Raw genomic sequence first — 22,707 nt, 5'->3', positions numbered from 1 at the left:
TGTGTTTGTTGTAAAAAACGTCAACACTAATCATTTTGCTGATGTTTATTGTTAACTTTTTACAGTAAATTACTGATTGACATAAGATAGTGGTGTATCTGTGATTTAGTTTAGTTAGTGTTTTTGTAAAATAAACAAGCTTTTTCCAGCAATAAAACTTACTCCGTAACATTCTTGAATATTAGATTTCTATGCAAAATAATATTTTAAAATTAGTTTTAAGAAAAATCACATTTCATAAAGCAGGTACGTTCAGTTGCTGCCACTCAAAAGGTTTCAGAGCGCCGTTCTTCAGGATATTAAATAACTTCATTACTATAAAAAGAAGCGATTCCATCGCAACCTAATTTTGTCGTTTCTTTAATTTGACTCGACCCACTCCATTAAGTAGATCGAACAAACGATCCTTCATTTTGAACTGTTTTTAAGAAATTGTACCTAATAAATCACAGTTTAAGATATTTTTGGAAGATAGCTTGGTCCAGGCATAACTTTGCTGGCAGAAGTTAAAGGATTCACAAGTATGTTACTTATCTGAAATTACGTTTATTTGTTAGAGTAGGCGCACACCGTTGATTTTTCGTCGGCCGATAGTTTAGTCGGGCAGTTGATCAGTATGGGCATGTATGGGAGTGCGCACACTACGCCGGTTCAATTTGGCCGATTCTTCATACAATTTGAAATCGGGCACAACTATCAGCCAACTAAAAATCAACGGTGTGCGCCTACTTTTATACTTATAGTTGTCGTAGTCTTAGTCGTGATTATATCTACATACCTAATAACACGTCAAGTTCTGCTTAATTTGGGAGTTTTTGTAACAACCTAAATCTTAACGTGGAATTATTTCCAAAACTAACATGTTAACGTCTCTTTTGTGTATTTGTTCCTTTTTTTCCTTGTTATGTGTGGTGTAAAATAAAGTGTTATCTATCTATAATGCATAGGTATATACAGGGTGAAATTTTGTAATGCCACCTGAAGATAGAAAATTTTACTCGAAGAAAATATTCCTTTAATTTTTGAAAAGAAAGAAACATGTTTCTGCATAGCGCGTTACATTGTAATTAATGCATTCCGTGAAATTACTAACCATTTCATCCCTATAGCTTCCATTTCGCTTCATAGTTTTGCCATCAAAAGGTTATTGACAGCATTTCGCAGTATAAACATAGGACGTTAAGAACAAAGGCCCCCTAAATTACGGTATTTAAGTTTACACCGCGTTCAAAACGCGCCAAATTCCCATTACAATTATCCTATACGAGCACAATTCGAGTGTGTTTCCAGTAATGCGATTACGCGTACGAAACCATTATTTTGTACTACGTAAGAGGCTTAAGGGTATTTACAGATTCGGCGTTTTGGCACGCACTTTTCCAGTACTATGGGGTCGAGGGATGGTATAAAAATTATCTTCCATTTCGAGAACTAGTGACCAGTATAATACGTATCTTAGTTTGAAGCTCATTTATATTCTAACATTAGCATATTTTGTGATTTATATAATAGCTTTCCGCCCGCGGCTTCGCCCGCGTGGATTTTTGTCTGTCACAGAAAAACTTTATCGCGCGCGTCTCTGTTTCAAAAACCGGGATAAAAACTATTCTAATAAATGTCCTTTCCCGGGGACTCAAACTATCTCTATGCCAAATTTCATCAAAATGGGTTCAGTGGTTTAGGCGTGAAAGTGAGACAAACAGACGAGTTACTTTCGCATTTATAATATTAATATACAGGGTGTTAGGTAAATGGGTATATGAGCCGACACTAGCCCATGTTAACATGGTCATATAAATGGTATGGTGAAGTCAGAAATTTGATATCATCATTTTATTTTTTTTAATTTTCATACATAATAAATTTTATTAAATCCGATTTGTATGAAAATTATAATAATTAAAATGAAGATATCAATTTTCTGACTTCACCATACCATTTATATGACCATGTTAACATGGGCTAGTGTCGGCTCATATACCCATTTACCTAACACCTGTAGATTAACCAATGACAGTGACTTCAATCAATGTATGTGCGTCGATTCGAATTATTGGATAAAATAATGAACTTCATATTTTACCATGTAAACATCTCTCAAATCTTTCGCTTGACAATCATGACATACTTGTCTGTTAGAGTCTAAGCTAGCAACTTCTAGCTTCATTTTAAGCTACAAAAACAACTAAATACAACATCTTGTAGTTGGAAGAGAGTTCGAACTCGCGTCTAGAACGCCCAGTTTGTACATCCTCTATATTGCCCTGGCTTAATAACGACTTAGTGTCAATTACTCCATCCTTGTTATTTATAGAGATGCGCATTTTGTCAGATATTTATTGTTCTGTACTTGCCGTAATAGGAAAGAGATTAAAGAGCTTATGGAAGTGGGCTGTTTGTCTAGGTCTGATTTATTGAGAAAATTATCTGCTTCGGTTCTTGTAACTAGCTGCCAGAACGAAGCTTTGTTCTGACATTATTTTTATGAATGTGGTAGTTGTCTTTCCTATAGTCTATACCTGGTATTATAACGGTAGTATGCATGGTTTTTGGAAGTCTATCCAAATTATTATGTAAATCTATTCCTTTGTGTTGTTGAAAATTAAGACTATAAACTTCGGTTAGACGTTTTTGGGGATCCAACAAAAAAAACCATCAGATGTGAGAGTTAAGTATAATTTTATTTACTACCTGACCCATACAGATCTTAAGCGTCCACTATGATGACAGGGCTGGGCTGGTCAACAATGTTGATAGGTTCAGGGACCACTGCAGGCTGGTTGACGATGGTGATAGGTCCAGGAACCACTGCAGGCTGGTCGACGATGGTGATGGGTGCAGGAACCACTGCAGGCTGGTCGACGATGGTGATGGGTGCAGGGACCACTGCAGGCTGGTCGACGATGGTGATGGGTCCAGGGACCACTGCAGGCTGGTCGACGATGGTGATGGGTGCAGGAACCACTGCAGGCTGGTCGACGATGGTGATGGGTCCAGGAACCACTGCAGGCTGGTCGACGATGGTGATGGGTGCAGGAACCACTGCAGGCTGGTCGACGATGGTGATGGGTCCAGGGACCACTGCAGGCTGGTCGACGATGGTGATGGGTCCAGGGACCACTTCAGGCTGGTCGACGATGGTGATGGGTGCAGGAATCACTGCAGGCTGGTCAACGATGGTGATGGGTGCAGGGACCACTGCAGGCTGGTCAACGATGGTGATGGGTGCAGGGACCACTGGAGACTGGTCTACAATGGTGATAGATTCAGGAACCACCGCAGGCTGGTCGACGATGGTGATGGGTCCAGGAACCACTTCAGGCTGGTCAACGATGGTGATGGGTCCAGGAACCACTGCAGGCTGGTCGACGATGGAGATGGGTCCAGGGACTACTTCAGGCTGGCCGACAATGGTGATGGGTCCAGGAACAACGGGCTCAGCTCCTTCGATGCTGATAGCTTGACCAGGGGCAATCTGGGCGGTGTTGATGTTCAAGATGATCTGCACCAGAGGAGCACTGGTGGGGCTCTCAGCGGGGGTTTCGACGATGACTGGCTCAACATTGATTGGGTGGAACTCACCATCGTCGACGATGACGGGGGAGGGCACGATGGGTCCATCATCAATGATGACAGGAGAAGGCACGATGGGTCCATCGTCGACGATCACAGGGGAAGGCACGATGTGTCCATCATCGATAATAATAGGGGAAGGTACGATGCTAGGTTCTTCAATTATAGCAGGTCCAACATGGATAGGTTGGTATTGTCCGTCGGGGATGACGGCGGGGCCAATGTGAATGGGCGCGAACTGGTCTTCTACGATGGCGGGGCCAACATGGATCGGCAGGAACCGAGTGGGGCCTGCCACAGCAACGGCGACTACGGCAGCAGCGATTAATAGGAACTTCATGTCTGCTGCAAAATAATTAAAAAATTACAAACAAGGGAAAGAAGAACTATAAGGCTATTATTTTAAGATTTTCTAAGACTATTCCAGATGATTTTAGTCAAGAATTTGATACTAATAGATTTTCTAAAACTTTATTGCAAATGATCTGAATCAAGAATTTAATGCTACTAAAGAATTAAGTTTATCAACATACCTGTTTTTGTTGGTTATTACCAAACTATGCTGAAATGGCGTCTGCTATGCATTTTATATGAATTATTATCACTTCTCGACAAGGATAATTAATTGCAGATAATCTTTTATTATCCATTAATCCATCACTGATAAGCCCTCAATTTACTGCTTTAGATTAGACACGTCCGCGATTGTAGTAGATCCGATGTTATAAACAATGAATTGTCACTTATTGCAAGCATATAGATCCTTTTCAAATGCAATTGGTTGCGATTTCAAATTTCACATGTCCGAAGATTATATGCAAGTTTGATGAACATGAGCATATCGATCAAGACTCATATAATTTATTAGTTATCATCATCATTTTAGCCACAGCCTACTGCTGAATATAGGTCTCCCCGAATGATTTCCAGACTAACCAGTTGGTAGCGACCTATTCCAGCTCCTGTATGTTTCTATTATTATAACAGCTACATTATGTATTTTATGTGTTCGTATGAACTCATAACAGCACATGATCTATTTAGTTTAACACTAGAGTACACGCGTGGCCTACTATAGTAGACCAGGGTAACATTTTACGCTATAACTTTTTAAAAACTTGCGCCAGAGAGCTGTCATTCCAAGAAAGCCTCGTTTACTAAATTTGTCAATAAGCCAGTAAAGCTTGGGTCGCTAGCGTCTGCGCATTTTTCTAAAATTGGCCGTCAAAACTGCGGGTCCACTCAAAAGCCCGAAATCACTCGACAAAAAAAATATGGAAGACTTGCAAAAAATGGATTTACCCCATGTACCAGGCAGTAGAAAGTCTTGAATACTATGAAAGATAAAAAACAAATCATATTTTTTCAGTAAATAATTTTTTCGCTAACATGGATCTCAGAGTGCAATTTTGGTCCAAAAAATTTACAAATTTTAAATCCGTTTATATTGTTTGATCCTAAATAGTTTTATAAAGAAACGTTGATTATAAAAGAACTATAATAAACACTTTTATTATTTACATAGTAATTTTATTCATAAATTGCTTACAAACTGATTTACAGTGATTTTAAAATGGCTTACCAGAGTAGGCCGCGCGTGTATTGGTGTAAAATAAGGGGCGCGTGTACTGTAGTGTTAAGGCCGGTAACTCTGTTACCAATGTCTCTAGGGTTAATTTAAATCACGTTGATTTTCTTTATTTTTCTTCCATGGTTACATTCTCTAACTTCCCCAGCGATTCTGGAGTTGTTTGAATAGTGCAAAATTCACATTAATTAAATGAGTTTCAAACGTTTCCTCGACTCTCATGCAATGTTCAAAGACACACGACCGTTGATCAAACACGAAGCATAGTTAATTGTATAACTTATACGTGAGACAGTTGCCACATAGGTACATCAGTAATTTTGTTAAAAAATAGTAACCTTTTTACCATTGTTATAATGCTACAGCGTGAAGCTTGATGTCCATTGAGGTGTACTCGCATTGTTACATTTCTTTGAAAATCTCCTTACTATTACCTAATATTATGTGATTTATTATTAGATTAAAAACAAAAATTGGTTTGCACTAGATTAGAATCGTTTGAATGTATTATATCTAGGAATATTGGAACATACATTAGTAATGTATTTTATTAACATGGATTAATTAGGTAATATCGACTTCAAGATTGGTCATTAATCATTATTAATCAGATAATTCATTTGTTATGGAAACTTGAAGTTTCTTAACTTATCTTAGATTTATATAAAAGCATTATAAATTAAATATCAAAATAAAGACAACGGAAGAAATGATAAAAATATCTTTGTAACATAATATTTAGAATTTTACATTAGGTACATTGTTTGTGACTTGTATATGTCAACGTGAAATTGTAAACTTTGTCAGTTTATAATATAACGCGTTAGATTGTAAACTAACAGTGGGTTAGGTTAGGTTAGATTGTAATTTAACTACGTCAGATTATAATCTGACGGAATTCACAATTTTACGGTGACATATACATAACTACATATTGCGATAGGTAAAAAAAAATCTATATTGTAAAATGTACTGTAAAAACTGTAATTGTAAAACAGATGTATTGCAAAATTATTATGAATACAATCTTTATTCGACACTTAATAAAAGTAGGTATAATATGTTCGGCGAAACCTTAAGTATTCACTAATACAAATTCACCCTACTATAATACTGCCATTTGTTACAGGAAAATTTCTCGTAGTATAAACCCAAGATGGGGTATTACAATACAAACTCCCTCGGGACAAAATTAACGAACCTAAATAAAAGGAATTTACAATTTAATTTCCTCATTTCGGAAGGGGAGGCTAATTATTACACAACGTTTCTTGTGAAAATCCATTTTTTGTTGAAAACCCGTTTTCATTTTAATTTACGATTGTAGCGTTAAGTTTCTTGAAGAAATGTTACTTACTATATTCTCATAATTAACTATTATATCTTAATATACCTATCTTTTGTTTTCAGCCATAATAAAGTGCACTCTATTATATGAATTCAACATATTATTAAATCTTATCAATCATCATCATCATTTGAGCCAGAGGACGTTCACTCTACCAATAATTTCCACATCGCCTGGCGGGCGTCCTTAAAAATAGCACAGATAACATAATCATTAGCCATGGAATAATAATAAAAAATCGCATTCCAAAAAGGAGAAAGAAAATATCACTAATTGCTGACAACATGAGGTAATTTTTTACCAAATGATTGATTTTGTAAAAAAAAAATATTCAGTTTCTCAGCATAAAGATGAAATCCACACATGCATACGTAGGGGACTGGGTACGGTTACTACGGTTGAAACAATTTCAATTATTTCGCTTGGTTCAAAGGGAAATATGAATTAAAAAATAGCATTTCCCATTGGCTACGTACAAATAAATCATTACACATAATAACCTCGGACTCGGTAAAATGTCCAGTGAACCAATAGCAAAAAGCTTATGCGCTAATGCTTAGACCGCATTCGCCCTGATGTCAAAGAATAATAAACAGAAGTAAGCAAAATATAGTGTCTTTTGTACCTTCGATGGATAGCTTGTTGAATTAGTAGAGAGAGAACTAGGTCATTAGTTAGAACACTGGTAGCACGGTAATACTATCTATACAGTATTCCAACTCGGCCATATTTTTGAAATAAATGTCAACAGTCGCGCGGTACGTCACAGTATGACAACATGCGATAGGGCTGCCCACCTACAGTACCCAGTTTAATTACATCTGCCTACTTAGAATTTCTATATAGTTTTGCGATTGTATTTTTTTATTTAGTTAGACAAACAAATTACTTTGGGAATGGAATAGATTGAAAATGTTTGATTAGTAGATTTAATTTAGTAAAAACTACTTAAATAATTTCGAAACTTTAATAATCATAATGATCTGTTACTTTAATTTCGGGCGGGCGAAGTCGTGGACAAAAGCTGGTTTGATACAATATAATTTTCATTTCAAATCATACTGACTGAAAATGACAATTTGACTAGTTTTTGACCAATTTGACCGTAAATGACGGTCAGTCAAATTCAATCAGTTTTGTCATTTTTAACACTTGGCCACCGACGTCCATTCGGCACATTCGCGACACCCCCGACTTTTGCATACCGAGCGCATACCAAGATTTGAATTTCGAAAGAAAGTTCTCGTTTCGTCTGTTTATATGAAGTTACAATACTGTATGATATTATTACCGTGCTGGTAGGTACCTATATTATATTGTTTTCAGTGAAGACAACACACGAGAAAAAAAACTATTCACAAAACTAACTGTAAACGAATCCTAAAAGATGCCATTGAATCCACCTAATATGTAGATGTAAGTAAATTAAATAATAACGGTCTTATTCATAATAAAATGCTAATATAGGTTTAAAACCTACATTAGCTAAAACGTTTGATAGGCTTAAAACACTCTTATAAACCTCTGATAAAAAACGTTATTCATAATCGTTTATAAACCTTTGATAGCTAAAACAGAGTTTAATATTTTCTTTCCACAGACTATACAAAAAGAATGAACGAAAACAGCTTTTTTGGTGATTTAACTTGATGGACCATGTAAAATCATAGACAAATCGCAGAAAAAAAAAACAAAAAATTGGCAGCTGTGACGTTTTACTTACTGACATTGACATTTGGCACGAAAATTTAATAAAGTTTTCGGTTTTTTCGATCAACTCCCAAGTTTTATCAAACTTTTATAAAACTTGGGATTGTATGTTCTGGATTCTGTACCTCTTACCCTGTACTCTGCAATAAGCTCTTACGACGACCCGGCTAGTTACATCGGATACTAATTATGTCCATGACGAAGGAGAACAGACCGCCTAAAAGGCAACGATCAGAAAACTGGTTGGAGGAAGATAAGGTAGTACTTATTTTTAGCCTGATAAAGTGCCTACTAATTTTTGTAGCATGGTTTTATTTATGTTTGACGCCTAGTGTTTGCTTTTCAGTATTTGCTGAAAGAGTTGGTGAAAGAAAGAGTAAATGCAATCGAAAATAAAAATACAGACACTAACACGAATAAACGGAAGGTTGCGGCTTGGGCTGATTTACAAACAACGTTGGTACATCTTTTGATTTCTGCCTTCAATATAAAATTTTGCCTTTACCTGTAATTCAAAATCCTGTCATTTCTTTTTCAGGTTTAATTCAATGTGCGCTGGTATGAACCGCTCCATTACCCAGTTAAAATCGCAATGGAGCCTCATAAAAATCAGTGCGAAGAAAGACAAGACCATTGCTAGGCAGGCTCAAATTAAAACTGGCGGTGGTCCACCATTATCAGTGCCTGACGATAGGGCTGATGATATAGCATCTTGGTTGCCCAATGAATTTGTAGTCGATGTTAACAGATTTGACTCGGACTCAAATAAAAGTGAATTAATTAACATTCAAGAGGAGGAATCAACTCAAAATACGCAAGATCAGGAATTGATAAATAATGAAGAAATCCAATATGAATTGGTGGTACTTGATGAAGAAATAGAAGATACACATGCTTGTACTACTAGAGGCATATTGGAAGATAAAGAAAATAAAAAAGTAGAGGCAAAAGAAAATAAAGCAAAACCTAATTTTAAAGCACCAGCAATCAAAAAAAAAAGGAAACTGTTAAACAAAGAAGGCTTAATTGATTTAAGCAAAGTTAGGATTTCCGAAATTGCAGAAACAGAATCAAAATGCCGGATTGAACTGCATGAAGTTCAAATGGAAAACGAACGGAAGAAAGGGAGAAACTTGGATCTTGAGCATCAATTATTACAGGAAAAACTTAAATATTACACTCACATTAATAAAGAATAATAAGTCTTTTGATGTTAAAGTTTTTCAAGTACTAACAGATTCTAAATAATAAGTTAGTTCCTCCCTTACTTCTGTTTGTTTTTAATTTGTATTTTATGCAGTTCCAATCCGCATTTTGATTGTGTTTCTGCAATATATTTAGACGGCTATGAATATGTTTACTAGTCATAACTTAATAAGAGTTTGAGATTACTATTAACTAGCTGTTGCCCACGACTCCGCCTGCGTAGACTACTATTTCTGTAACCTACAGGATCTGTGCATTTTTCCAGGATAAAAAGAAGCCTATATGTTATTCGAGACTATATAATCTATCTGTTTTAGCAATTTATTTGTTTATAAGAATTGAACTGTGATTTTTAGTAAGTAAGTTTAATAATTGTACTTAAATTAGTGATATAAAGTAAATACACATATGCCTAGTCACAAACATTCGCCTTTATAATAATAGTGTAAATTATGGTTATTTTGTTTTAAATGTAGAAGGTTGATAACCTCCGAATAGAAACGTTTATACTTAAGCAATTTCTTTGTTTTAAAGAATTGAACTGTGATTTTTAATAAGTAAGTTTGTTGAAACTAATTGTACTTAAATTAGTGATATAAAGTAATTTGTTTTGAATTTTTGCAGAATAATTGCTTTTTTAAAGAGAACTACAGGTTTTGTTTTTGTGATAGTAACAAATTGGACTGAAAATTGAAATACAGGTATTTTTCAATCAAATATTCTTTTTATTTTCATTAAGATGCCAGGAACAGTATCTGAAAAATTAAAATACAACATTTTCATGAACTCAAATGACATTACATAAAAGTAAATCGTTGGAATTTATCAAAATGTATTTTAGTACCATTCAAAAATGTTGATTTATAAAATTTTGTAGTATCAACTGCGACCTACGCCTCAACAATGAAGGTCGGTTGTCGTGAACACTGTTCTCCGTCGAAAGTTGCGGAGTTACAGGGACCTGCTCCATATGTTGTTCTGAAAAATATTATGAATTTGTCAACATTTTGTCATAAAGATTTGTATTCCTTATGTACAGTCAAATTGATAACATTTACCTAACAATGTGTCATTCATATCAATGGCTATATTATGTAATACAGCCAATGCTATGATCACAGCTTTTCCATTTTGGAGGCTTACTGGTAAGCCATGGAGTAGGCATTGGAACCGCTGCTTCCACACCCCAAAACACCTTTCAACAGTGTTCCTAGTTGAGATGTGAGCATTATTGTATGCTTCTTCTTCTGGACGACTAGGCCTTAAAATAGGTGTAAATAGATATGGCAGAAGAGGGTAGCCCGAATCGCCAATAAGGCGTCCTCTAAACTGCCTATCCTCAAATCGTTGTTTTATATTGCTCTCCATAAAAATTCGACTGTCATGTGTACTGCCTCGCCATCTAGCCACTATATCCATTATTTTGAGGTCAGCATCACAGACAACCTAAAATAAAAAAAACAGTATCCTGTAGGTAATCCATCCAATAATATAGTGTTGAATGTTGCTAAAATTTAGATCATACAAAGTAAAAATTATAGACATTATTAAAACAAATCTTTCTCTGTTGTAAACTGTATAAAATCAAAATATATTTTACCTGAACATTCAGGGAATAATAGCCTTTTCTATTAATATAGTACTGGGCCATGTCACCTCCGGTTTTTTTAATTTTAATGTGGGTGCAATCTATGGCTCCTATCACCCCAGGAAAATTTTTAATTGCTCTAAATTTGGCACTAATTCTTTCCTGCTCTCCTATAGTGATAGGCATTTTGATGAAGGAATTTGCCTTATTCGCGATTGCATGCGCGACTCTGGCGCATATCCGGCTCACTGTCGGCTGACTTAGGCCATGGAGGTCACCAGCATCATCTTGTACCTGAAAATGTATGAAAATAATTATAGCAGCCACGACAAAGGGATAAAATAAAACACTTTTTTGTGCTTACCTCACGACGTCCCCAACATCTTATGGCCACTAAAACTTGCAGTTCAGGACACGTGCCACCACCTCTAGCGCTCTGAACCAGATCATCTTCCACCAAATCTATGATGGTGCGCACTGTGTCCTTATTGAACCTATATTTTATTTTAAAATTTAGGTCCCGCAAATCGAATGGGTTGCTTCGTTGGCGGTAGAGCTTTCTACGTCGCGCTGGGTCGGCATTATTGGCTAAATGCACAATTGCATTTATAGCATTCATTTTCACAAGCAAGGATCACAGCAAGGATATTTTGAATAAATAAACCAACGAAGTGACATTCATATGAAATGACATTTATAAAAGTTAGGTTAAAATAGGTTTATTAGAGCTTTAAACAAGGCCCGAGCTCTCGATAACTTATCACACAGATAAAAGAGGATTTTAGCGCTAAATGACGATTATGAATAACAATTTTTATCAAACGTTTTATAAACCTCTAATAAGCATTTGATAAAATGTGAAAAATGATTATGAATAAGACCGTAAGAGTGCAGCCGTAAACGCAAGTCTATTAATATTAATGTACAAAAAGCTAGTAAACGCAAAGTTAGACGCTTCTTAAGGGATTAACATCGGAATATCTATAAAACTAAGTTATTTATAAATGTAGGTATTATATAACATGCATAATAACTTACTAGCTGCTAGCAGATAATACATAACCTGCAATCAATTAGGCACTAAAGATATTTCCCTAATATTCACAGACGATTCTGCGTTAATATTGTTTGCCAATTGCGGCAAGTCTTTGCTCGAATTAAATCGCATGCAAGCCGGCTAATTGCGGCAAAGCATTACTTACCCATTTATCAGATTTAGTGAATGCGAGCGATCATTACAGCTGTTCCACCGCGGAACTTATTCGTGGGTAATCGGCACAAATTATCTTTTGATTGCTCTTTAAATCGTGTGACCGTTCTGCGTTTTGTATTTATCATTGATTGGTTTTTATTTATTATTAATCGGCGAACTTCGTACCGTCTATGTTTATTAGAAACTAGCGGCCGCCCGCGACTTCGTACGCGTAAATCCCGTTTTACCCCCTTCATCTATCTTACGCGGTTTAGATTTTTTCATACAAATGTTTTTTCCCCCTAACTCCCGTTCCCGTGGGAATTTTGCAATATCCTGTTGTAACTAAGCTTTAAGTTTACTAAGGTACCTGCATGCCAAATTTCAAGCGTCTAACTTAAGCGGTTTAGATTTTTCATACAAAAGGATTTTCCCGCTAATTCCCGTTCCCGTGGGAATTTCGGGAATTCCTTTCTTAGTGCACCTCTACGGTACCTAAGCTACGTCCCTGCCAAATTTCAAGTGCCTACGTTTAGCCGTTTAGGCTGTGCGTTGATCTGTCAGTCAGTCAGTCAGTTTCTCCTTTTATATATTTAAGATAATGTTGGATTCTAATGGTGAAAGAGTTTTTCAAATTAATCGGTCCTATAGTTTCGAAGCCTATTCAATACAAACAAACAATCAAATCTTTCCTCTTAATAATATTAGTATAGATCGCTTTACTGTGGTGATTTAGATTCTATTTCAATTCAATAGTAGGTACTCATGAGATTCATATTAAATTCGAGCACATTTACTAGCCCAGATAACATTTTGGTTAGAATATAAATAGAACATAATAAACTCGTATTTAAATGAAGATAGTTTGTAATGAGATTAAACTAAAATAACAAACATGATAGTACTGGTTTTGTATCATTTGATGATGTAGTTAAAGCTTAACTGAAAATAATTTGGAGTTGTTTGTTTAATCTGAGGGTTTTTTTTTTTTCATTTTATCCCGAGTTTAAGCCTTTAACAACCTGGAAGCAGTACCTGTAATGAATTAGAATTTTAGTTTTCAAAATGTTTTTTTACTAAAATTACCTAAGTATTACTTAAGTGCACACAGAGAGGACCTAAAATTATCTTTTTTGTCATAAAAGCTTGAATTTCGTATATTCAAAGAGACTTCAAAATAGTGAAATATTTTTTCCGAAATTCAAAATAAGAATTAAAACGTTCGCAGTCTGTGGAGGAACACTAATGTGCTCGCGATCCTCATCAGTGAGGGACCGAGGATGCAAGGAAGAAGAAGAATCATAAAAGCTAATACAAAGGATATAAATATTCAAAGATAATTCAAGATAGTGAAATATAACGAAGTACTTAGAGGTTTTCCGAAATTGTAAATAATGATTACCTAAAACGTTTCTTGGAAAATATCTAATTTATGCAAACGGAACCAAGATTTCACGAGATATTTTTACATCTTCGAGGTACTTTCCTCAGACATACCTCGCGTATTTATCTTTGAAGCTCAACAGTTTGAAGTCTATTTCTCGCATGTTTAATTTATGAGTATCATTACGAGTCCTCAGGGAGGGCAACGGTCGTCGAGGGCACTCGGAGGAGGGCTGTGTGTGATGAATATGGAGTGTTCAAATAGAACGGGTTGTATTGCTGAGGGAGGACCTCTCCACAATTATGGGGTGATTTGAATCGTGCTACCACGCAGGCGTATTGATGATAGGTCTTATTTTATGCCTGTATTAAAAGTAATGAAGACTAGAATCTATTCTTGAGACTAGATTCACATTTCAGTGACATTTCATCATAAATGGGCCTTTCATTTATTCGTTTCAACTAAATAACATCCACTGCTGAACGTCCAAGAATTTCTACAAAAACCGAACAGCGCTGTTCGCATCCAGGTGCTCCCGCGACCTTCTCGAGATCGTCTGTACACCGAGTGAGCCTGCTTGCTGCTATGGGCGTTTATTCTAAGACTAATGTAACCTGAAAAGATACTCTAAAAACTATTGAAACTTAATCTGAATTCAATCAATCGCAAGTTTGTGTCTCTATATTTTAGAGTGAATTCATACTTGAATAGGTATCGTTAACTAATATTAGTGCCTGTTCCAATCAGATTGACGTAATTAATCGGATCACGAGCAATAAAATATATTTCTTATCAATCAGTTCAACAAACATTAAATCCATAAGATATTGTTGGTGACAGTTGATTTTTACAGCGCCGCATTTGCGTAACATTTAAACGGCGTTGCCCTAGACATGAAATATTAAAGTTCATAAATAACGTTGCTGAGCTGGCAACACAAGACATGCAGGACAGGGGCGTAGCTACTAAGGGTCTAGGCGGGGCAGTGCCCCGGGGCCCCCAAACTCAGGGGGCCCCCGAATCATTACCAGAAAATCTCAATTGAACTGAACTTTGAAAACTTCTCCCATTTTCAAAATAAATAAATAGAGACAAATTGAAAGTTATAACTAGGGAGTTTCCCTAAATTATTTCTGTGGGTTGGCAGTGTTGTACCGACGGATAGCGATATGTGCGTTTTATTATTCATCAACAAAAACCTAACTAAAGCCCGGTCCGTGTGTACGTAGAATTTTGTCCAATGACCCCTAGTTACCAATCCTTATCGCTCGCGCGTAATTATATTGCTGCCGCAGTGAGTTTGCGAGCGCGATAGCAACATAATTTACGCGCGAGCGATAAAGATGGGTAGCTTGGGGTCATTGGACAAAATTCTACGTGCTCACGGACCAGACTATAGTTTAGATTGCAGTGGGGCCCCATTTTTTTTGCCCCAGGGCCCTTGGTTACCTAGCTACGCCACTGAAGCGGGACTTTGTTGGCGATAAAAGTTCGGTATTTACGGCAGACAGACGCGCTCTACGCAGATTACTCAGCTGATTTTGTTTGTGAGAAAGGGTAGGTAGAGAAAACTTCACGTTCAAGGCTGTTGCACCACCCAACTTTGAGCGTGACTATAACGATAACAGGCGTTTTTTGTATGGAGTTTGACAGATTTTTGTCGTTTGTTAAAGTTAAAGTAAGATGGTGCAACCCAGCCTAAGATGTTGTCACTAACAACTTGAAGCTTCTTCAAGGTCAAACGGACATGAGTGATGTATCGAGGGTGTAAAGTTTTACTTAGGGCTTCCAGACTTTACAGAACTTAAATGCTACCCCAGGCTTATGTTTAGGTACTATTATGATTTTCATAAAAGGAAACTAACTTTTACCCGCGATTTGAACCGTACAGAGATCCTGATACATATAAGGTAGATAAAGAACTGTGATAATACATTGCAATGCTTCATCAACATTCTTCAAGTAGTTTTTGAATGATACGGTAGCAAACATCCATACTTGTAAAATACAACGGCTTATTTCGACTCTTGTACCAAAAAGAGCTCTTTAAAATAAAGTCCCAAACTTTTCTGTCTGTTGTACCTACTAAAAAGAGCTTCAAAATAAGGTCCCACATATTTAAGGGTCTTCAGTCTTCACACAATTTTTCTGAGAATTCGAAGGTAAAGAAATAAGCATTTTGCTTAAAAAAAGAGAAGCTCCAACTGTAGCGTAACAACAGCTCAATGCACTTTTCTCACTGAAATTTCTGTTATGACAATCCTGGCCAAGAATACTAAAAATAGACCTTAGGTATTATCGTCTAAGAAACCAAAAATATTTGCGAATATAATCCGTGCTTCATGAAAACCAGCGAAAGGCCGCACTCTATTTTGCTGCAAGTTTCAAAACTGCATATTCTCTCCAAAGTGTTTTCGAGAATAAGTGCCAATTTGCTGTGAACCGCGTATAGGTATGAACAATATCCGTATATCTGAACATAACGTACAATATCCGAGTCGCAGCTGCTTCTTACAAACTGGCGAAGAAACTTTGTAACTGCGGCGCCATGCCTTGTAGTCCGAGAGACTGATTACACAAGTGCACACTTAACACGATGTAAAAAGTAATGTAAGAATAGAGACCACACCACTTAATCTGGCTATTATCAGTACCTACCGCTGGAAGCTTAAACTGTTAGGAGGTTTAATTAGACTAACAAAATGGTGATAAATGCTCTCGAATCTAAATCAATATGAATTTATGAATCCATCCAAAACAGAGCTTCAGTTTCTCATTTCGAAATTAGAATATCCCTTGCACCATTCATCTCTATGCTGATAATAATCCTTTAAATATGATTTGTGTGATTTTGCATGCGCATTAGATTTTTAATGGTTTAAAAATACCTATGTATCACAATCCTCTTTGATTCTCCCCGAAACTTCTACACTGCTACACTGGCCTTTAGCCTTAATGAGTGTAGGGCAGCACTTATTTGCTACTAGCGGCTGCCCGCGACTCGTACGCGTGGATCCCGTTGTACTCCCATACCTAAGGGTAGAATTTTGCAAAATCTCGTCTTTGTGCAAAATTCGAGACTCCTAGCACTTGTAGTTTCTGAGATTTTGTGATGAGTGAGTGTGTCAGTCAGTCAGTGACCTTTCGCTTTTACAGATATAGTGTCTTTATAGCTCGTTTACACAGTGGTTTCAGTGCACCCTAGCTCCTAAGCTACACGTAACTTTAGGAAAGATGGCTAATTTTGTAAAGCGCCGGCGAGCATTCGCGCGGGATCAGTTCGCGCGCACTTCCCGCGAACCGCAGCCCACATTCGGAGAAATGGAAATTAGTAAGGAAACGGCTCTCAAGCTTGTGTGAACGGTGTCACTCAAAATAAAATATGAACAGAAGGCACACTTATGGTGCCACATAATATAAGTAACTAGTTACTGTGTAAATAAATGCCACCTTATTATAACTGAGTGCATATCGTTTTATTAACACGTAGTAATTTATATGTATGCCACATAGATGAAATTTTAGTAACCGTGCAATAATGAACCCTGACTGAACTCGAATCACACTACATACATAGAGTTGTGTTCCGCAACGTATTTTTTCTACTGGATAATCAATATAACCAAATTTTTGTCGGTCAGGTGTAATTTGTTCAAGGAACGCGAATTTGAACCCCGTCGCGCCGCTGCTGTACTATATAAATTGTAGTGAACCCACTCGTATACAGGTAAACAAAAATATTTCAATAACCGATTAACGATTTGCTTACGGCTGGGTTGCACCATCTTAACTTTGACTGTAACAAACGTCAAAAATCTGTTAAACTCCATACAAAACATCGGTCATCGTTATACTTACGGTCAAAGTTAGGTGGTGCAACTCAGCATACAGCAAGTCTTCTGTATTCACCTGCTCTACGATCCCGGTGTAAACATAATAGAGCCCGCGAGCGCAATTGCCACTAGTGGGTAGACAAGTTTTACTGGGGCTAGTGGTTAACATAATGCAAGGAGTTCGGGCTTCAGCACTCATACTGAAACTTAACGAACTTTCTTTGATGATGACTTGTTTTATACCTCTAGTTCCGCGAGGACTAGTTATTATCATGCGTAACATATTCTGGCCTGTTATTGCAAAATATAAATGACTAGCGGGCCGCCCCGCGACTTCGTACGTGTAGATCCCGTTTTACCCCCTTAGGGGTGGAGTTTCGTAAAATCCTTTCTTAGCTGATGCCTACGACATAACATCTACCTGCGTGCCAAATTTCAGCCCGATCCGTCCAGTGGTTTGGGCTGTGCGTTGATAGATCACTATGTCAGTCAGTCAGTCAGTCACCTTTGAGTTATATGTATTTAGATAGATTTAGATGGTCCATCAAGGAGGCCGACTGTCACTTTAAATAAATAAATAAATAAATAAATAAAAGGTATTTATTTCAGGCATAGCCCATAAAAGTGTTAGTAACAAAGGTCTTATAAACTATGGTTAGTAAATCACACAGTAACCTAAACACAATTAACGAACGACAATTTGGTGTCTTTAGTAAGATGGACGCGTGTCCAGTGCTGCATGATGGCACTGTCCACGTCCAACCTCGCCGCGACACTCTGCAGGAGGCTGTTGACTGTTAACTTGCTTTATTTTTTTGGACGAAATCTCAAGAACATTGGTGGCAGTGAAGTAGCTTATGTCTAGTCGTAGATTTCTACCTATTAGGCAAGTTAATATTTTTTCGTTTTCATACTATTTGACGGTCACCTCATACTACACCAGCTTTATTAGGCCATGCCACTCTAGCTATTTCACACTAAGCTATACTGCTAATTACTGCGTGACTTTAGGTAAAATTCTTCATGAAATCGAAGAAGAAAACAAATAGAATACACATATAGGTAGCTAGAAGAAAATAGGTCAAAATGAAACTTGAAACATCTGCGCAATACCACTAGAACGGACAAGCCATTTGATGGAAGCGGGCTGCTCATTTTTAGCTGTCTGCAACACGCTGCAGCGTCCGCTGAAATATTTAGCTTGCTATATTTATTTAACAGCATGTTTGGATGCAATTTTCTATTTAACTCTACTAGACCCCATTTGTAACTAAATAGGATGCTTTCAAGTATAAGTTACTAGCGACCCAACCCGGCTTCACGCGGGTGCTGAGTATACATACATATAACCGTTCCGTTTAATCACTCTATCTATTAAAAAAAACCACATCAAAATCCGTTGCGTAGCTTTAAATATCTAAGCATACATAAGGACAGACAGACAGGAAAGCGACTTTGTTTTATATGTAGTGATTCCTATTGCAAGTTGCTTTACTTCATTTTTTAAGTTTTCATGGTCGTACGTAACGTAAGCCTTCTATAAGAGCACCATAAAGCAAAATCTGCTGCTTTTTTCATCTATCCACTGCCAAGTTCGTCGGTTCATTAATTAGGTATATCGTTGCTTTCATATTATTGTATTTAAGTATGGATACTGCAAAGTTTTGAGTATCCATACTTAAATTGCCACGACGCGACGTAGTATCTACTTGAAAAACACCTTTTTTTTACTTTTTATCGGATCTGCACCAAACATAGTGGCAACAGTGCCAAAAAGCAATTTACCAGGAAGTAATCAAGTGACAGCACTTGATTACTTCCTGGTATATTGCTTTTTTCATATAACCTCTTCCCTTTACGTTGCTTTTAGCAACAAAACAACAAAAATTCTCGCGCCAAATAACGGTTTGGCGCCATCTAATACATATTTACGAAGGCGCTCTATGTGATAGCCAAAGAGCCATCTTTAATATTCATTCGATGGCTGAACGTGTAAAAGTGTTAAAGGCAGGCGTACCGATTTTAGCGTGCATTCGCAAAATGTACGAAGCGTTTTGTCGATGGTTTCATTTCAATACTGTTTCAGTACAAAACTAATTGCAATATACGAGTAGATTCTGTAGCTGTGTTCGAGTAAGCTGAAAGAAAATAATAAAATTCGATTTAATTTACCTAAATTCACAAACTATTTAAGTTATCATCATCATTTCAGCCATAGGACGTCCACTGCTGAACATAGGCCTTCCCCAATGATTTCCACAATGGACGGTTGGTGGCGGCCTGCATTTAGCGCCTTCCCGCTGCCTTTATGAGGTCGTCGGTCCACCTTGAGGGTGGACGTCCCACACTGCGCTTTCCGGTACGTGCCGTGGTTTCCGGAACATTTAAGTGTTTTTTGTAAATATAGATAATAGATTTTTATTACTTGCTATACGTTGGATTACTCGTACCTACCTATCTATAATTTAAACGTCCTTAAAGATAGGAGGCGAACTTTTTTAATCACGACAATAGAATTTGCTTCTGCATAATGACCCCACTTCTATAGTTTATCATACTAGAAAAAGTAAATTGATAATACAATTTTCACAGAAAAGCTTCACATTGTAGAGCCATTCTTGGGGGTCTACTCTGTAAAACAATTTACTTACTTCCATTTCATCTGTATCTCTCAGTCACCCTAGTTTAAGAGACGGAGACAAATAGTGTCGATTCAAAATCGAATTTCGAAATAGAGTACCTGTTGCAAGAAAATCAATTTGAACTAGAATTGGTTCGTTGGAGCGAAGAGCTGTAGAATTATTGAGGGCAGCTGCAGGTTCGTTTCACCTTGCAGATCTGGGCTGGAAACGAGGGCAAGCTTTACTTACTAGACAATGAACACAGACAGAAAATAGTGTATTATGTATTTTAAAACACTTATACTTATTTTCTATACAAACAATACTCGACTACAGTTTAACATTTGTTTAGCTTACTTTTCCGTACAATAAATGATATAAATTGAAGTTTTCCGTAATTTGATTATACTAATAATTTGTTTGAAATGCTAGAAGAGGCGTTAAGAGTTAATATAATTTGATAAAAGTTGCCTATACGTATGCAAAAATAAAATTGTGTAACCTATTTAAGTAGGTTTTTAATAGGCGATTCCCGCAAAATTACATAACTGCTGGACAATTTGTAAAATACCTACATAGGCCATGTGTTTTTTTTTTCTCATCTTAGTGACTAACTTTATGGTTTTTAATGAAAACTGTCTTTAACCCTAGATACCATCGTGAAAACGTGTTGTTTTTCTCGGTCAGTTCGGCACTTTTCGCTATTTGGCAAGTTCGGCGTCTCTGGTAAAAATAAACGTAAACTAAGTTCGCCCAAACGAGTTTTAGGAAGAAGGTAGCTCTGCTGAAATATCTGGGAAAATCGTGTAGTTAATAAGTATTCCTAAAGCATGGCATTGTCAGATATAATATGTATCTATAAAAGGGACTCTAAATAAAAAATCTTGCCGAACATCATCTGGACTGAATTAAACAATTACAAAATTCCTTGTTTAAGCTGAAAGTCAAGGGATATAATATGTGTTTCATAATTTTAATTTATGATAAATTCACGTACCTAATACTGTTTGTTAGCTCGCAAAGCTTTATATTTCAACTCTATTAAAACATTATTATATACGGGACTATTCCCACCTCTCGTTCCCACCACTGAAACTCCTGTGTAGCCAGGATCTACAGCTTGACCGCCACAAAAACCCAACCAATGAAGGTCAAGTTTGTCCCGGGGGAAAGTTAAACTGTCATTGGACCCGCAAGGAAATTAATCAGAAGAACATAGGAGGAGTTCGAAATTAAGGTTCGACATTATTAAATGCTGATTTGGGAATTAGCGCTTTGTTTAGGTAATAAGTAAATATTATTATTTCCCGAAATTTCGATCAGATTACACTGAGCGTGTAGTCCCGAATTAACAAAAACAGTAAGTACCTACCCATTCAGGGTGTAAGTTATAAAATAATTCATCGCGAAAGTTTAAAAGTAATTACCAAATGTATTGGAATTTCCCCTAAGTAAGTCCGTTAAGATTTAATTTCCAAGTTTCCCAAAGAAAGCCGTATCCCGTTCAGCGAACACTTCCCCGAGCACATGGCTGAGGCATTAAGCGTACCTGTTTATGTGCCGAGTAAACACGTCTGAAGTTTTGACAGATGTAAAACGGGCCTGAGCGAAATAAAGTGAGTGGGACATACGAGGGTGTATCATGAGCGGGTTTTCTGCGTCACCAACATGTACCTAACTTTTGAAATGAACAGGGATCGACATTTGGATAGATATCGTTCAACTTCAATGTTTCGATTTCCAGATAGAACACAGATTTTAAATAAATTATTATATGTTAATATTAGGCTTTCTTCTTGCAACTACTGGTACTACCACATTATGTAGGTATGAAGAAGATTAGAGAGTGAGTGAGAAACCATTACAGATATAATCTTGCTTAGGTCCGGTTTGTGAAATAAAAAAATCAATGTACTTGAAACCTAAATAAGTTACTTAAACCGACATAAAGACAGTACTACGGTACTACGATATGAGTAAATAATTATCACAATACCCGTCATTATCTTACTTTACAGCAAACTTATAAGAAACTGAGGAGAAAACTTGCGAAACAACACCCGTGTATTTCAAACGCAAAGAAATAAGCCCGGCCAAATGAAATAGCCTCGAAGCGCTTTATGAATTCATAACATCGGGTTTTTATTCCGTTCATTAAAGCAGGGGCTCATTATTTCTTAGAGATTGGCTGTGCTGTTTATCATTGTTTTCCATTATGTTGGAGTATCTAAAACATGGCTAACATGCTGTTTTGTTAGATGTTTACGCTATTTCTTGTCAATTATTGTGAAAAATAAATGAAAAAAGTAGGTAAAAGTAGAAGAATTAAAAAATGATGAGGCTTATACTAACTTTTTGTAAAGTTAAACGAATATTAAACACTTGTTTAAATGTGGTCTTAGGAAATGACATTTTAAAGCAATGTTCAACGTGTGTTTAACTTTTTTGTAATAAGGCTCTATTTTTTTTTATTAAAACATAATTTGATTGACTTGTTTATTCGGTAAATTAAAGTGTTAGTCAAAAATATGCTGAAAGTAGAATTTTAAGAAATCTTATCTGTCTTTAGAGTTAAAATTCAACTTGAAACTTTAATCTATGTAATAAACGGTTTTGAACGCTGACACGAACGCACGGGCGTAAAATTCATATCTTCCTAGTGCC

At 36.6% G+C, this 22,707-nt stretch overlaps 2 protein-coding genes across 2 annotated transcripts; both read right to left on the bottom strand.

Annotated features, from left to right (window-relative positions):
• Window positions 1-2,664: 2,664 nt before the first annotated feature.
• On the bottom strand, window positions 2,665-4,170 carry LOC135076428 (saposin-like protein 11). Its single transcript, XM_063970898.1, has 2 exons — window positions 4,107-4,170; window positions 2,665-3,918 (listed from the first exon to the last, which is right to left on the bottom strand). Exon 2 carries the CDS (start codon window positions 3,911-3,913, stop codon window positions 2,708-2,710), a length of 1,206 nt encoding a protein of 401 aa, XP_063826968.1. The 5' UTR covers window positions 3,914-3,918; window positions 4,107-4,170; the 3' UTR covers window positions 2,665-2,707.
• Window positions 4,171-10,129: 5,959 nt separating this feature from the next.
• LOC135076415 (putative nuclease HARBI1) lies at window positions 10,130-11,894 on the bottom strand. Its single transcript, XM_063970889.1, has 5 exons — window positions 11,378-11,894; window positions 11,026-11,307; window positions 10,484-10,871; window positions 10,270-10,403; window positions 10,130-10,180 (listed from the first exon to the last, which is right to left on the bottom strand). Exons 1-4 carry the CDS (start codon window positions 11,630-11,632, stop codon window positions 10,273-10,275), a joined length of 1,056 nt encoding a protein of 351 aa, XP_063826959.1. The 5' UTR covers window positions 11,633-11,894; the 3' UTR covers window positions 10,130-10,180; window positions 10,270-10,272.
• Between the last annotated feature and the right edge of the window lie 10,813 nt (window positions 11,895-22,707).

This window comes from Ostrinia nubilalis, chromosome 1, assembly GCF_963855985.1.
Source record: "Ostrinia nubilalis chromosome 1, ilOstNubi1.1, whole genome shotgun sequence".
In the NCBI taxonomy this organism is placed as follows: domain Eukaryota; kingdom Metazoa; phylum Arthropoda; class Insecta; order Lepidoptera; family Crambidae; genus Ostrinia; species Ostrinia nubilalis.
Note: the sequence above shows the minus strand (reverse complement) of the source record. Positions and strands in the feature narration are given on the sequence as shown.